General features: G+C 44.3%; 1 protein-coding gene across 1 annotated transcript in view; it reads right to left on the reverse strand.

Moving 5' to 3' along the window:
• Shc3 (src homology 2 domain-containing transforming protein C3) overlaps window positions 1-17,586 on the reverse strand; it is a 146,063-nt gene that overhangs the window by 48,878 nt on the left and 79,599 nt on the right. Inside the window, exons 3-5 of the mRNA NM_009167.5 lie at window positions 10,616-10,679; window positions 7,833-7,952; window positions 537-590 (exon numbers count right to left, since the gene is read on the reverse strand). Coding sequence (NP_033193.3) covers window positions 537-590; window positions 7,833-7,952; window positions 10,616-10,679 — 238 coding nt within the window. The remainder of the gene's footprint in view (window positions 1-536; window positions 591-7,832; window positions 7,953-10,615; window positions 10,680-17,586) is intronic.

Raw genomic sequence — 17,586 nt, forward strand, 5'->3', positions numbered from 1 at the left:
CACCTTGTGACTGAAAACAGTAGACCGTGCTCACAGGTTACCCTGCTCCCACCACCAAATAACAACTAAAGTGACAGCCAAGGGATAGCTTGATGGTGGAGTGACAGCTAAGCACTGCTGACCTCAGCTCAGTCTCTAATACAGAAAAAGGAAAGGGAGGGGGAAGGAAGTGTGGGGGGTTGATGATCAGCTGGGGTCACAGCTTCAGAGTTTATGACTACTTGCAAAGTTTTACTGATGAATATTTTGTCTTACAAAACATCATTTTCTTCAAAAGAATTTCCCCCGTTAGGTATAAAACTTGTTTTTCTGGCGGCAGCATAATTGTTCCCAAGCATGTATCAGAACGGAGTTCTACCCAGAAGTTTTACTGATGCTAAAACAGCTGGACTAGTATTAGGATAGTTCACTGGGGTTTCATTAAAATCAGCATTAAACACTTTTGTGTCACAGCGTCAAGGGCACATCTTTGGAGCAGAGGTTTCTTCTTAGAAAGTCCCAGCAAGAGCAAGAGAAACAAACCAAAGGCCACTTACCGGGTCTCCCCCTGAGGCAAAAGAGATAGACCGCATATGATGGTTCGCTATGATCTGTCAGGAGAGAAAAAGGGAGACTTGCGGTTAGTGCCTTGCCACATCCTGCAGGGCCTGCTGTGTTGGTGAGCAACATGGGTAACAAGATTTCCTGAGAACTGCCCCCCAAAGAAAATGACAACCAAAAAGCCCAGAGACAGTAGCTCACCTGCCCTCACATGCACAGCCTGAGGGCTGACATGTCCCTGGTTGACCAGAATGCTTCCTTACGCCTCCCAGCAGCTGAGTGAGAATTATGGGAAGCCCATTTTACAGGCACAGAACACAAGGCCAGAGAGGCCAAAGGGCTGTTCAAAGTAAGAAGTATAATAACTCCAGGTCTGGGAAATCAAGGCTCCAACCTGAGGCCAGGACTTTGCCCAGAAGAAAAACATAGGCCTGGAGAGATGGCTCAGGTGGTAAAGCGCTTACCTTACAAGTAGAGGGATCTGAGTTCAATTCCCAAAACCCACCATACAAGTAGGGGAGACTTCATGATAAAAGTCTTGGAAAGATCAAGAATTCAAGGCCCATACCTAAACATAATAAAAGCAATCTACAGCAAACCAGTATCCAACATCAAAGTAAATGGAGAGAAGCAATCCCACTAAAATCAGGGACTAGACAAGGCTGCCCACTTTCTCCCTACCTATTCAATATAGTACTTGAAGTCCTAGCCAGAGCAATTCGACAACAAAAGGAGATCAAGGGGATACAAATTGGAAAGGAAGAATTCAAAATATCACTATTTGCAGATGATATGATAGTGTATATAAGTGACCCTAAAAATTCCACCAGAGAACTCCTAAACCTGATAAACAGCTTCAGTGAAGTAGCTGGATATAAAATTAACTCAAACAAATCAATGGCCTTTATCTACAAAAAGGATAAACAGGCTGAGAAAGAAATTAGGGAAACAACACAATAGTCACAAATAATATAAAATACCTTGGTGTGACTCTAACTAAGGAAGTGAAAAATCTGTATGATAAGAACTTCAAGTCTCTGAAGAAAGAAATCAAAGAAGATCTCAGAAGATGGAAAGATCTCCCATGCTCATGGATTGGCAGGATCAATATAGTAAAAATGGCTATCTTGCTGAAAGCAATCTACAGATTCAATGCAATCCCCATCAAAATTCCAACTCAATTCTTCAATGAATTAGAAAAGGCAGTTTGCAAATTTATCTGGAATAACAAAAAACCTAGGATAGCAAAAACTCTTCTCAATGATAAAAGAATCTCTAGTAGAATTCCATGCCTGACCTACAGCTGTACTATAGAGCAATTGTGATAAAACTGCATGGTACTGGTATACCAACAGGCAGGTAGACCAATGGAATAGAATTGAAGACCCAAAAATGAACCCACACACCTATGGTCACTTGATCTTTGACAAGGGAGCTAAAACCATCCAGTGGAAAAAAGACAGCATTTTCAACAAATGGTGCTGGCACAACTGGTGGTTATCATGTAGAAGAATGCAAATTGATCCATTCCTATCTCCTTGTACTAAGGTCAAATCTAAGTGGATCAAGGAACTCCACATAAAACCAGAGACACTGAAACTTATAGAGGAGAAAGTGGGGAAAAGCCTTGAAGATATGGGCACAGGGGAAAAATTCCTGAATAGAACAATGCTTATGCCGTAAGATTGAGAATTGACAAATGGGACCTCATAAAATTGCAAAGCTTCTGTAAGGCAAAAGACACTGTCAATAAAACAAAAAGGCCACCAACAGACTGGGAAAGAATCTTTACCTATCCTAAATCAGATAGGGGACTAATATCCAATATATATAAAGAACTCAAGAAGGTGGACCCCAGAAAGTCAAATAACCCCATTAAAAAATGGGGCTCAGAGCTAAACAAAGAATTCTCAATTGAGGAATATCGAATGGCTAAGAAGCACCTGAAAAAATGTTCAACATCCTTAACCATCAGGGAAATGCAAATCAAAACAACCCTGAGATTCTGCCTCACACCAGTCAGAATGGCTAAGATCAAAAATTCATGTGACAGCAGATGCTGGCGTGGATGTGGAGAAAGAGGAACACTCCTCCAATGTTGGTGGTATTGCAAGCTTGTACAACCACTCTGGAAATCAGTCTGGCGGTTCCTCAGAAAATAGGACATAGTACTACCGGAAGATCCAGCAATACCTCTCCTGGGCATATATCCAGAAGATGTTCCAACTGGTAATAAGAACACATGCTCCACTATGTTCATAGCAGCCTTATTTATAATAGCCAGAAGCTGGAAAGAACCCAGATGTCCCTCAACAGAGGAATAGATACAAAAATTGTGGTACAGTTACACAATGGAGTACTACTCAGCTATTAAAAACAATGAATTTATGAAATTCCTAGGCAAATGGATGGATCTGGAGGATATCATCCTGAGTGAGGTAACCCAATCACAAAAGAACTCACATGATATGTACTCACTGATAAGTGGATATTAGCCCAGAAACTTTGAATACCCAAGATACAAATTGCAAAACACATGAAACTCAAGAAGAACAAAGACCAAAGTGTGGACACTTCACCCCTTCTTAGAATTGGGAACAAAACACCCATGGAGGGAGTTACAGCGACAGAGTTTGGAGCTGAGACGAAAGGATGGACCATCTAGAGACTGCTGCACCCGGGGATCCATCCCATAATCAGCCACCAAATGCAGACACCATTGCATACGCCAGCAAGATTTTGCTGAAAGGACCCTGATATAGCTGTCTCTTGTGAGGCTATGCCAGTGTCTGGCAAACACAGAAGTGGATGCTCACAGTCAGCTATTGGATGGAACACAGGGCACCCAATGGAGGAGCTAAAGAAAGTACCCAAGGAGCTGAAGGGGTCTGCAACCCTATAGATGGAACAACAATATGAACTAACCAGTACCCCCAGAGCTTGTGTCTCTAGCTGAATAGGTAGCAGAAGATGGTCTAGTTGGCCATCATTGGGAAGAGAGGTCCCTTGGTCTTGCAAACTTTATATGCCTCCGTACAGGGGAACACCAGGGCCAAGAAGTGGAAGTGGGTGGGTAGGGGAGCGGGGAGGGGAGGGTATAGGGGACTTTCGGGATAGCATTTGAAATTTAAATGAAGACAATACCTAATAAAAATTTGGGAAAAAAAAGTAGGGGGGACCTGAGTTCAATCCCTACAACCCACATAGAAAAGAACTCAGTAGAGTGGCTACAATCTTGGTACTAGAGACAGGTAGGTATCTTAGCTGAATGAGGGGACTTCAGACCATTGAACAACCCTCAGACACTGCCTGATCAAAGACAATGCAGGTTGACCTGTGACCTCCACATGTATGCACACATATGTACATGTCCTCACACAAACATATACAACACATATGTGTACACACACACTGTGCTAACTGGTTTTGTGTGTCAAGTTGACACAAGTTGGAGTTATCACAGAGAAAGGAGCCTCCCTTGAGGAAATGCCTCCATGAGATCCAGCTGTAAGGCATTTTCTCAATTAGTGATCAAGGGGGAAGAGTCCATTGTGGGTGGTGTCATCCCTGGGCTGGTAGTCCTGGGTTCTATAAGAAAGCAAACTTAGCAAGCCAGGGGAAGCAAGCCAGTAAGTAACATCCCCCCATGGCCTCTGCATCAGGTCCTGCTTCCTGACCTGCTTGAGTTCCAGTCCTGACTTCCTTTGGTGATGAACAGCGATGTGGAAATGTAAGCTGAATAAACCCTTTCCTCCCCAACTTGCTTCTTGGTCACCATGTTTGTACAGAAATAGAAACCCTGACTAAGACACATTGGTGTACACACACACACACACACACACACACACACACACACACAGAAGGAACTATATTGTAGTACAATGTTACAACTTGCAGTTTTTGCTTCCCCAAACAGCAGAAGCAAGATGGGGAAGCATGGTTTGTTTCCCTCCATCCCATTCATATTACATATGTATAAGTTAGAAGGCCAGCATCCGAAAATTAAAACCCTGGCTTAAAGACCAGGGGCTCTTCCACATTCATCTTAAAACGGAAATTTTCCATCCGGTTTATAAGCTGTAGCATCTGTGGAATTCAGTAGACACCGAGTGAATTAAGAGCTGCCCTAAATTCTAAAAGCTACGTAAGTCCTCTGTGCTATTTTTATCTTTTTAAAGACAATGTAACGACATTGAAGAAGAGTTCCTGTGTGGAAAAGAGCTCCCAGCTCCATCCCGACACAGCCAGGCTTATCTCTGAGCAGTGTCCTCTGTCCTTGTCCCCAGTCAGAAGGCACCAGATAGAATACGTATTCCTGTAAAACTCGAAAATAACATATCATTATAGGGTCCAATTTTTAAATATTTTAAAATGCTGACTCTGCATGTTGACATTTGTAAAACCTCATCTAGAGAAACCTGAGATTTCAGGAGAATAGGGAGCAGCGAGGCCACCGGGAGGCTACGGAGCTAATGATGGTTGCTCTAGAGTCCGGCTACCGGTGGGCAAGCAGCTCCAGAAGGAATGATAAGTCAACAGAATCCCCAGCCGTAAGCCAGGATTTTGTTCTCTTGGGGGTGGCAGTTGAGACAGGGCTTCCTGTAGCCCATGCTAGACTAGAATTCATGTTGATAAGGCTGGCCTTGAACTTGTGATTCTCCTGACTTGGAGTCCTTATCACTTGGATTACATGTGTGCCCTGCCATGCCCGGAGTTAAGTGTCTAATGCTGCATAATTGATTTTTTGTGTGTTTAACTTTTATTTATTTAATTTTTCTCATAAAACACCTCCAAGGTCTGAGGAGATGGCTCAGCTGATAAATTGCTTGCCACACTTGCATGTGAGGACCTGAGTTTGATCCCCCGGAAGATGTGAAAAACTAGGACTGTAGCCTGTAATCCCAGCACTGGGGAGGTAAAGAAAGGAGGGTTTCAGGGGCCCACTGGCCAGGCAGTCTTGGCAAATGTGTGAACTCCAGAACAATGAGAGACTCTGTTTCAAAAATCAAAGTGGAAGATGTCTGACAATCTTCAGCTGAGGTTATCATCCTGTTTACACATACACACATGCTCACACAACTCACACACATTATACACACCATACCACACACAAAAGCAGCACACACATGACACATACATACACACAGACACATGCCATACCAGAGACACAAACAACACAGACATAGGACACACATACACCACACACACGTACTATATACACTTCACACACACACACATTATACCACATACACAAACAGCACACACATAACACACACACACACCATACTGCATACACAAACAGCATAAACATAGCACACACACATACAGCACACACACGTACTATACACCACACATACATACACCACAAACACACATGTCACACACTCTATGCACATGCTATATAACCCCCTCACACACATGCACACATACACAGACACATACATAAGCCACACACATAGTCAACTGGATGTGCGATCACTGTCTTGCTTGCCTCTCACCGCTCCAAGTACCCAAGAGGGAGAAAGGTGGATAAGAAGTCTTAGCCTAGTGCTCTGCTCAGCACTTGTTTCTCCTATAAGAGATTCACTCCAGCCCTCTGCTCAGACCTCAGCACTCAACACTGCTGTTTGTCTGCTCCCTGGGTGGAAGAGGTGGGGGCCTTGCTTTCTCTATTTGCTGCACTGGGGACCTGAACTCAGGATACGGGAAAGACACAGCCATATGCTGTGAACTGTTCCTGTATCCCCTAACTCACACCCCCTGGGTGTGGAAAAGCTACATTTAGACACACCTAACACATGACAGGGGTGAGACGTAGACACCTAAGTAGACCCTACCTAGACCATCCAAGGTAGAACAGGGCCTCGGAACTGGCTGTCTTAGCATTATCCTTACTGGGCTTGTTCTTTCATTAAGTGGAGAATGAGCAAGAAGGGTGGAGAGTTATAGCCTAGGGACCCCTGGAAATGAATGGCCCTTGTGTCACAGAGGCCAGGTTCCAGTTTGCATGGCTACCTAGAGCCTTGTGGGCCAGCCTCCATGAACAGCTGGGGTTCAACTTAAGACAGCCAGTGCAAGGCTAGGCTGACTAGATATCTCAAATCCACAGCCTCGAGAACTGGTTAGTCCAACCCTTAGAAAACTGATAGAAAAGGGTAATCTGTGGCACTCTGGAAGACAAAGAGGTAGCATGAGGAGATGTGGTCAGTTATGTCTCAAAAGAGCCCCGATTCGGTTCTACATTAGATCTAATTGGTCTCTACATCTTGGGTTTTTTTTGGTAGGTAGGTAGGTAGGTAGATAGGTAGGTAGGTAGGTAGGTAGGTAGGTAGATAGATAGATAGATAGATAGATAGATAGATAGATGGTAGATATATAGAGAGGCCTAAAACACAGTCATCACACAGAAATAGATAGATAGATAGATAGATAGATAGATAGATAGATAGATAGATAGATAGATAGATAGAGATAGAGAGAGAGATAGGTGGTAGATATATAGATAGGCCTAAAACACAGTCATCACACAGAAATAGATAGATAGATAGATAGATAGATAGATAGATAGATAGATAGATAGATAGATAGATAGAAGATATATAGATAGGCCTAAAACACAGTCATCACACAGAAATAGATAGATAGATAGATAGATAGATAGATAGATAGATAGATAGATAGATAGATAGATAGATAGATAGAAGATATATAGATAGGCCTAAAACACAGTCATCACACAGAAATAGATAGATAGATAGATAGATAGATAGATAGATAGATAGATAGATAGATAGATAGATAGATAGATAGATAGATATCACACAGAAACACAGCCACCCTACCTGAAATTTGCCTTTATAAGTGTGGTTGTGTAGCCTGGGTCTCCACCTGTCTACACTGCAAGTATGCCAGCCCATCAACCCTGAGACAGGAGGGACTATAAGAGACTCCAACCTAAGATGCTAAGAGGAAGAAAACTCCTGCCTATTAAACCACAGCATGCTGTCTACCTCAAGCAGGATAAGATTAAAATGTGGCCCATAAAACCAATAACGCATGGCTATAAAACAAGGGCAGATGCCAGGACGTTTGCAACCACATCACCGTTTCTTGGTTACAAGCACACCAACAGCCACCATTTAGAGCAGAATTCCAGAGAACCACTCATTCATCAGTGGGCACACTGTCAAGTTGGCTCAAGTTCAAGGTTCGGCCAAGCAGGTTCCGCATGGGCTACTCAGTCAGCTCTGAGCCGGAAGGCCCTGGGATGTCTACCTTGGGCAGCCACACACCTGTTTGGAGTCAGGAGTGCGCAGATTCAGGCTGGCGGTGGAGATGGTCAGGGAGATGCTCATCCCTGCGAACTGGAGGTTGCTCTTCCCCAGGATGCTGGACAGCATCTTACTCGGCGGCTGTGAAATCCAAGGGGGAGAGATTAGCTTTTGATGCAGACTCTGTGTCTGAAAGGGCAAAGGCTGAGATGCCAGTATACCCCAGCCCCAGACTCTCAGTCTATGCACATTCAGGAATATGAGTTATAAAACTGTAAAAGATCTAAGATGTAAACTCTGGGGGAGAACTCCTTGTCTTCCTGGCTGCCTTGACTATAATGCTGGCGTCTCACAGATCCCTTTGATGTAAACCTCCAGAAACCACGCAGGCAGGCTTGGTGTCTCCATCACATGTCAGAAAGTCCTTATGGGAGTATCAGAGAGCTCCAGTGTCCAGCCAGTCACCTTCTCCTGGATCCCTAGGCACATGCTAAAGCCTTTCCTGTGTCCTCCAGGGCCAACCCACGCTTTCCGTTTGGCTAGAACGTCCTCTGATCACTATGCCAAAGAGTTCCTAATCAGACGCACAGTTCTTTAATCCAGTAGGAGAAACAGTGCAGCAGCTGAGGCTGTCTAAAGTGGAGCTGGGAAACAGAAGGTCGCATCCCTCTGCAGAAGCTCAGACCACAGGATGTTCCTGTGACTCAGATAAGAGGCCAGACGCAGACCCGCTGGCCTGGTATACCAACCACTCAGTGGGGAGTAGCCTAGTTAATGAACCAATCAGAATGGATTTGCAGTTTAGGGTGCCTGCCCAGCCAATGACCTGTCTCAAAAGACAAAGTTTAATGGAAAGCTTCTACTTCAAAAGAATACATCCTGCTGAACTTACCTCCGGGTTGCCATGGTTTGGCCGACCCAAACCTCAGCTCTTTGCTCCCAGATAGATGCTATTTCCTTTAGTATCCCTGCCAATTTATTTTCTTCTTTTTCTTTTTACTTGATGCTTCAAAAGAGCCTTTTAGAGAACTCATCTCCCCTGTGCAAGAGTCGGGTCAAGTGCATCTGGGGTACAGTCTGGAAAGCAGCCTTTACCTCCATCTCTTCCCACCAAGAGAAATGCAAGGGAACCACAAGACTTGTTAGGAACACTTCCTCTTAGAGATGGTGGTCTTCCTTGCTGTTTCCAGGGGGGCACCTTGCTTTCTGTATTCAAGATTCTAGAGCTTTGCTTGGTTCCCAGGGACTGACCATCACATAACATCAGCTGCCAAGTTCTGTGCCCTAGGCCCAGTTGCCCTATAGGTTCATGAATGTTCCCAGTTCTAAAGACAGAAGTGACTTGGAGACAAAGCTATCTGGAATCTGAAAGCTCAGACTGGGGCAGATATAAGGCTCTATGTGGTAGGCTTCCCCACAAATCCCTTCTAGGTGGGTAAAAGTTATGATTGTGGCTGCTGAACTATTTCTTTCTTAGATACTTAATGAGAGAGACAGCTTAATTCAATGTTTTCTTCTTCTTTTTTGTAGTGATATATATAGATAGAGATAGAGAGAGATAGAGATAGAGAGAGAGATAGAGAGAGAGATAGAGATAGAGTGAGTGAGTGTGTGTGTGTGTGTGTGTGTGTGTGTGTGTGTGTGTAAGAGAGAGAGTACAGGTGCAGATGTGTGCAAGCACGTGAGACTAAAGGTCATTAGGTGTCTTCCTCTAAAACTCTCTACCTCATACTTGGAGACAGAGTCATGGAACCTGAAGTATACCAATTCTGCAACCCTGACTGACCAGTGAGCCCCAGGACCAGCCTGCCTCTGTTTCTCTAGCACAGGGACTGCAGGCATGTGCTGCCAAGTCAGGCATTTCACATGGATAACTGGGGATCCAAACTCACATTATGCAACAAGCGCTTTACCAGCTGAGTTTTCTCCCCAACCCCCAGATATTTTCCCCTCCTAATCCAGCCATATTCAGGATGGAACATTCTAGAAGTATAGCTGAACATCTGCCTCTGGAGCAGGTGATCTGGCTTGACCGTAGCCCCAGCTCCTATCCACGTCGTGGCTTCTCAGCCCAGAGCCTCAAGTTCCATCATCTACAGCATGGGGACTTCCAGTGACGCAGCTGAGCCGGCTCAGGAAAGCTAAGCGTCCCATCTTTAGAAATGCTATGAGCTGACCACTAAGCACAACTATTATTGAAAGTTAGTTTATACAAAGTCACAACTGCATTAAATGGCATCTAAAACAGCAAATACTGGCTACCTGGTTTCACGCTGTGTAAACCTGTGCTCTTCGGGCCCCATCTGCTGTGCTTGGGCAAAATACAACACAGTAATAGCTATATGGGTCTTTCCAGGGACCTTGCATTGAAAGCTTGAGTCAGCCACGGGAAAATATTTACACTATAGTAGTTGGCATTGTTACGAACTCAGTGTCCTGCCTCCCTCTCACAACTCCAGGATCCAGTTGTTAAACATTTGCTAGCATTTACCACTTAGGTGGCAGGCCCATGAGTGGTTAGGGGTACATGAACTCATGTATGTAATGGGATTCGGGGATGCTTAGCCAGGTGTTCATTGTTATCATTGTCTCCAGGGTTTAAGCCACTGTGGGTATCTACAACCTTGAGAGAGACACACAGAGAGACAGTGTCTTAGCTTTCGTTGGGTGGTTTACCTTAAGGAATGACAAAAATGCCCCAGGTCATGTAAGAACACAGTGGACAGTTATGTGGGTGGAGACACGGAGGATGGCCCTGAGACACACGCAGGAGGTCACAGACGTGACAGTGAGGGTGACCGTACCTTTCTCTTCTTGAGGGCTCCTTTGGCACCTGGCACAGCTTCGCAGACACGGCTGATGGCTTCCCTAAGGGCAGGGAGAAATTCACTTTTATTACATGCCAATCAGAGTTATGTAACTCGGAGAGTCCGCACTCAGAGGTCCAGGGGCAATAACTGCCTGCTTATTTTAGCATAGAAAATTGGCCCTCCAAGTGTGTCTCTCCGACAAGCAGAATTAAACCAAGCACAGGCAGGGCATCTTAAAACTTTCGCCACATTCTCTCTCTTCCCTAGTGTGGTCATATGATGATCAATGCCGCATTTTGTTTTCCCCTTTTCTGAACTTAACTAACATTTCGTTTTTAAAAATCAGCACCTGATATGAACTCTCCCCAACATTTTCTTTTACTCTGTCAATCACGTCTTTAGCAACATCCTATCTTGGACAGATTACCAGGACCTAACCTATCCAGCCACCACAGCTCATAGAGGTCCCTTCCGAAGTAAGTTCAAATGTCACCAGAGGAAACATGATTCTCACTGTCGGACTCCTAACGTCTTCCATTTTAAATACAGTCAGCTGGGGCTACAGCCCAGTTGGTAGAGTGCTACCCTAACACTTCTGAAGCCCTGGATTCTATCCCTAGCACCCCACAAAACCAGGTTTGGTAGTGCATAGCAATAATCCTAGCACTCTAGAGGTAGGGATAGGAGGATCAGAGAGGTTCAAGGGCATCCTCACCTAATGGCGAGTTTGAGACCACATGAGACGCTGTCTCAAAAAATAAAAATAAATGAATACAGCAGCATTAACCCTCACCTCACAGTCTGCACCATGATCACCAGAAGAAACTGCCAATACTCAAGTCCTCTGCTGCTAAGCTAGCATGTTCTAGCATATTCTCTAGGTTCAGTATATTTCCTATAATAATTTTAAATTACAGTGGGCTTAAGAGTTGAGGAACTGCTGAGTCACAAAAGCCCAGAGGCATGAAGAGTAAAGGAATTCTGCGGTACAAGGGTCTATGCCCAGGGCAGGTGCGCAGAACAGTATTGGTTGAGAAGTTTGCTATGCCAGGCACTGTCCTCACTGAGGGATGAGAGTGCCCTTGTATAAAGAACACGCATAGGCTCCAGCAGGGCAGGAATCCCATGTGCAGGTCTCATCCAGTAAGGGCTGGAGAACTGGGAATAAAGAAAAGTCCAGGCAAGGAGGCTGCGGAGGTCCAAATCAGGTGTGTCAGGCTCAACCCTGTGACTCTCGGGAAGTAAGAAATGACTGGGAGATCCAGAAGATGCCCCAACTGGTAAGAAGGACACATGCTCCACTATGTTCATAGCAGCCTTATTTATAATAGCCAGAAGCTGGAAAGAACCCAGATGCCCCTCAACAGAGGAATGGATACAGAAAATGTGGTACATCTACACAATGGAGTACTACTCAGCTATTAAAAAGAATGAATTTATGAAATTCCTAGCCAAATGGATGGACCTGGAGGGCATCATCCTGAGTGAGGTAACACATTCACAAAGGAACTCACACAATATGTACTCACTGATAAGTGGATATTAGCCCCAAACCTAGGATACCCAAGATATAAGATACAATTTGCTAAACACATGAAACTCAAGAAGAATGAAGACTGAAGTGTGGACACTATGCCCCTCCTTAGAATTGGGAACAAAACACCCATGGAAGGAGTTACAGAGACAAAGTTTGGAGCTGAGATGAAAGGATGGACCATGTAGAGACTGCCATATCCAGGGATCCACCCCATAATCAGCATCCAAACGCTGACACCATTGCATACACTAGCAAGATTTTATTGAAAGGACCCAGATGTAGCTGTCTCTTGTGAGACTATGCCGGGGCCTAGCAAACACAGAAGTGGATGCTCACAGTCAGCTAATGGATGGATCACAGGGCTCCCAATGGAGGAGCTAGAGAAAGTACCCAAGGAGCTAAAGGGATCTGCAACCCTATAGGTGGAACAACATTATGAACTAACCAGTAGTACCCCGGAGCTCTTGACTCTAGCTGCATATGTATCAAAAGATGGCCTAGTCGGCCATCACTGGAAAGAGAGGCCCATTGGACACGCAAACTTTATATGCCCCAGTACAGGGGAACGCCAGGGTCAAAAAGGGGGAGTGGGTGGGTAGGGGAGTGGGGGTGGGTGGGTATGGGGGACTTTTGGTATAGCATTGGAAATGTAAATGAGCTAAATACCTAATAAAAAATGGAAAAAAAAAAGAAAAAAGAAATGACTGGGAGAACAGCTGAAGGCAGTTTGAAGTGAGGAATGCCTAAAGGAGCCAGGAACACACCTCAACTCCCACATGGAGAAAGAGAAAAGACCGCAAGAACACAGAAAAATAAACCAACGGGCACAAGAGATGGGCTGAATGAACAAGAGGAAAATAGCTCCTTAGAGACAGCCAACCAGTTTCCCCAAACAGAATACTCCTCACAATTAATGTCTACCGTCTAGTTGAAAAATAACCATGGTCTCAGTGTGGCTGCTTCAGGAGACGTCCTTGTCAAATTAGGGCAGGGACCATGCAGGCGGGCTTCATGTTTGCCATTCAATGCATTGTGGAGACGGGGAAGAAAAATGAGTCTTTGACAGTTTGGACGCCAGGAAGCCTACACGGTATGAGTCATCCTGACCTGGAAAAGCGAACCTGAGCAGATGTTTGGGATGGCAACACTGTTCCTATTTATTGTATAATAGCCATCGCCTGTGCCCAAATAATGAAATACACACCATCTAAATCTGCTCAAAGCAAGCTCCTTCTTTGCTTTCAGAACACGGGGGTGTTGTTTTTGGTAATGAGTTAATGTGTGTGTGTGTGTGCCCACATGCATATGAACGTGCAAACACCTGCATGCAGGCATCTCCATCGGTCTTCACCTCAGTCCTTTGAGTCAGAGTCTCTCACTGAATCTGGATGGAACTGAATCTGGCAGCCAGTAAGAAGACCTAGCAATCCTCCTGCCTCCACAACACCCCCACACACATACAGCAAAGGGGTATAGGTCTGTGTAACCAAGCCAAGCTTTTGTTTAAGGAGTGCTGAGGATTTGAACTCGGGTCCTCATGTTTGCAAAGCTGAGGCATTCCCTCAGCCCTCTGCTGTCTTTTTCCATGAGCATGTAAGTCTCCGTATGTGTTTTTTTTACCTGTTTAATATTTTCAGATGTATTTTATTTTTAATTATGTGTATATGTGGGATGGGGGCATGCACCCACGTGAGTGCAGGTTCCCTCAGAAGCCAAAAGAGGGCAATCAGATCCCCAAGAGCTATAATTAGGGGTGGTTGTGAGCTGCCCAACGTGAGTTCTGGGAACTAAACTGTGTCCTCTGCAAGAGCAGTATGTGCTCCTACCTACTGAGCCACTTTTCCAGTCTTGTTCCTGTTTAATTTTATGTTTATATGTATGCATGGTGGTGGTGGTGGGGTTACTAAAGACACTGTCTACCTAGTTTTGTTGTTGGTGTTATTGTTTTTGTTTTTTTTGAGATAGGGTCTCTTGCTGGCCTGAAACTTACTAATTCTGTAGACTGGCTGGTTAAAGAAGCCGAGACACCCTCCTGTCTCTACCTCCACAACCCTGAGACTACAGACATGTGCCACCATGCCTGTTTGTTTTCTATTTAGTTAGTTTAAATTTTGTGTGAACATATGCTTATATGAGTATACATATTTGTATATATGTGTATCACACACATAGAGACCAGAAGAGAGTATCAGATCACCTCTGCACTATATGTATTAAGTCAGGAGATGGATTTAGCTCGACAACCCAGCTAGATCTCTGATGATCTCAATAAGCTAAAAAGGACACCTCTCCTTGGTCACCCTTATGACATCCTCAGTAGTTCCTAGATATTTTTCCCCTGACCACCAACATGGAACCTCATAGGAAATTAAGAGTGTTACAAACAGTTTTCTAAAAGGACTCCCACCATCAGAGGTCTTACCTAGTCAGCCACAAGCCATTTGAATCTGGTTTCTAGTCCAGGAAAAAAATCAAGAGGTGGGGGGGGGGGCATCAGTATTCAGAGGGGACTGTACAGTGTGACAAATTACAAACAGAACATCTTCTCAGAGAGGCCCATCAGGTCTGCAGAGCATATTCATATACCCGCCATTTTATCTTTGAAATTTTCAAATAAAAGATAAGCCAGAACTCTTTTTTGAGCTCACACACTCAAGGTGATTCCTAAGGATACCCCTGCGAGCTTTCAGAATCCCGTGCGCGCGCACATGTGTGTGTGTGTGTGTGTGTGTGTGTGTGTGTGTGTGTGTGTGTGTTTGTGTGTGTGTGGTCTTAGAATGGCCACAGAATCTGTTTCTAATTCTCATGTGATCACTCGTGTGCATAAATCCTCACTTCAACTTGAGATGGTGTCTATTTCTGTTTGAAAGAGAAATGACACACCATTAAAAACAGCAATATTTAGATGTCTGAAATTAGTTACTTTAACTCCAAGGTCTAATTTTAAATGTAGCTCTTCTCAATTTCCTTCCTGGCTTTTTTTTTTTTTTTTTGTGAGCAGTGCTGTCTCAATTTGTTCATTTAGCAATATTTTAGTTCTGTGTAATTCCATTTAATCCCCTTTGGAACCCAGGTACCAATTTTGCTGGCTTTTTTTTTTTAAATAATAGAGATTGCTTCTTAGCATTCTGCTCGGTGCAACCCAATTTCGAGAAGCTAAATCCTGACCTCAGTGCTCCATTAATACTAAAATGGGACATTTGGCAGGCTCAGAAGTCCTCTAAAAGCTACCAGAGGCAGCTGGGCCAAAACACTAACCTTCATGTTTACAGCATCTCCATCTCCTCTATCCAGGCCAGAATCCTCATGGATGGAGCAGACACCTCTCACAGCTGGATCTTATTCTTGCCAGTGTAGAACTTTAGAGCTGGACTTTGTACAAATGTTCCCAGTGAAACAATAAAAATATAATAGGGGAACAGTTGGGTGAATTTTCTGCCCTCTTTAGTTTGTAGTTAAGTAGGAGAAAGGGCAACAGAAAATGAAATAAATTCAACAATAAGCTAAGTCTAAGTTCACACGTGTGTACATGTGTACTTTCTTTCTCTTTGTCTCTGTCTCTCTGCCTCTCTCTGTCTTTCTGTGTCTCTCTCTCTGTGTCTCTGTGTCTCTGTGTCTCTGTCTCTCTGTCTCTGTCTCTGTCTCTCTCTCTCTCTCTCTCTCTCTCTCTCTCACACACACACACACACACGTATACACACTTCAGCTGGAGACATCTCTGAGCCAGTAGTGGAGAGTGGACAGCTATTCATATGCAAATCACCAATTCTTGGTTCATCACAAGGAGAAGCTGTTGTGATTGTTTTTTTAAAAAAAGAAATGAAAATATTAAAGAAGCACAGGAAGAATTGTTTTTAATGATCTTTGAGTGGAAGGTTGATATGAGAGTAAGACATTATAAAAGGAAAGAAATACCAGTGCAAACTATAGCATCAAAATAAAAATTTAGTCAAGAGACAACCATCTCAAAATCAGCCAGGAAGAAAACCCAAAACACCAAAATCCCAATGACAAAGCCAAGATGGGACAGAGAGATTTTGAGCAAGACATGAGAAATGTTTTGTGAAAATGGGGGAGGCATCTCAGCTTGATCCCTTTGGTTACACATGTGCCACTCAGCAAGTTCCATCCAGCAAGCGGGACTCTGAGGTAAGTATCATAGTAGCTGTGAATGACATGGGTGGTCACACGGGGGACCTAAACCTCAAAAATCAATGGGCACATCTACACAAAAACCAATGGGAAAAGGAGAAGCCACTGTAGAAGGAGTCCATGAATGCCTCATCAAGAGGAGACAAAGAACAGGGTGTCCTGGTAGAGCAGAAGATAGGAGACACTTGACAACTGTGGGACAGGAAACTAGAGTCTCCTGAGATGTGGGCAGCCAATATCCTAATGAAAATGGATTCTTGTTTTCTGCTCATTCTGAACTGAAATGAGATAGGATCATAAAATAAGGAAGAGCTGGGGAACACCAGGGCTTGTAGGTGGAGACAGGACAGGGGTTGGGGGAATAGGAGGATTCCAGAGGCAAGGTTGAGGCTGTTGAGGCTCAGGGGCAGAGAGTGGGATTCCTGGGATCCAGGATGAGTATATGGGTCCCGGGTTGGTGGGACACAATATGCATGGAGCCTGAAGCTCAGTGGCAGTGTGGGTGGGAAGCATCCTGGAAGGAACCTGAGAAGTCCTGGGGAAGTTCTGTCCAGGGTGCTGACAATGTCCCCTAGCCTGCAATGCTGGTCCTTATCAGACAAGGAAACTCCCTTTGCAAGCACCTGACTAGACACAGTCTTTTTTTCTATGCCACGTGGCACCTTGATCATATTGGAGACCTCCGCTAACCAGGGTAACTCAGACTCTCCCACTGTCCTCCACCATCTTGCCCTTCCCATAGGAATTCTGCCAGTGCAGCTTCCATTTTGCTACCGTATAGAAACACATCACAGCACATGAGAAGTTAAAAAGGCAGGAACTTAAAGCAGTGTGTCCTATCCACAGTCCAGACAGAGAGAAACGGATGCATGCATGCTGCCGACTCAGTTCACGTTTCCCACTCTTCTACAAGGAGGGATGCAAACCCAGGGAATGGAGCCACCCACAGTGGGCAGGGTCTTCCCACATCAATTAACACAACCAAGACGACAACCTCCACAGACATATCCTCAGATCAAGCTGATCTAGACACTCCCCATTGATCATTTTCCCAGGTGATTCTAGATCGTATTAAGTTGTCAATTAAAACTAACCATTACGAATATGGAAGGAGGAGGGAGAATGAAATATAAATTATAAAGTCCTTTTATCTAATTCTGGCTCCAAACACCACATATATTTATAACAATTATAATCTGATGGATTACAGAATATGATCCCAAAGACGGTCTCAAAAGAAAAAGAGGAAAATAGTAGTAGATCCATGTGTAGGTGT

The sequence above is a fragment of the Mus musculus genome, chromosome 13 (genome assembly GCF_000001635.26).
Source record: "Mus musculus strain C57BL/6J chromosome 13, GRCm38.p6 C57BL/6J".
NCBI classification, from domain to species: domain Eukaryota; kingdom Metazoa; phylum Chordata; class Mammalia; order Rodentia; family Muridae; genus Mus; species Mus musculus.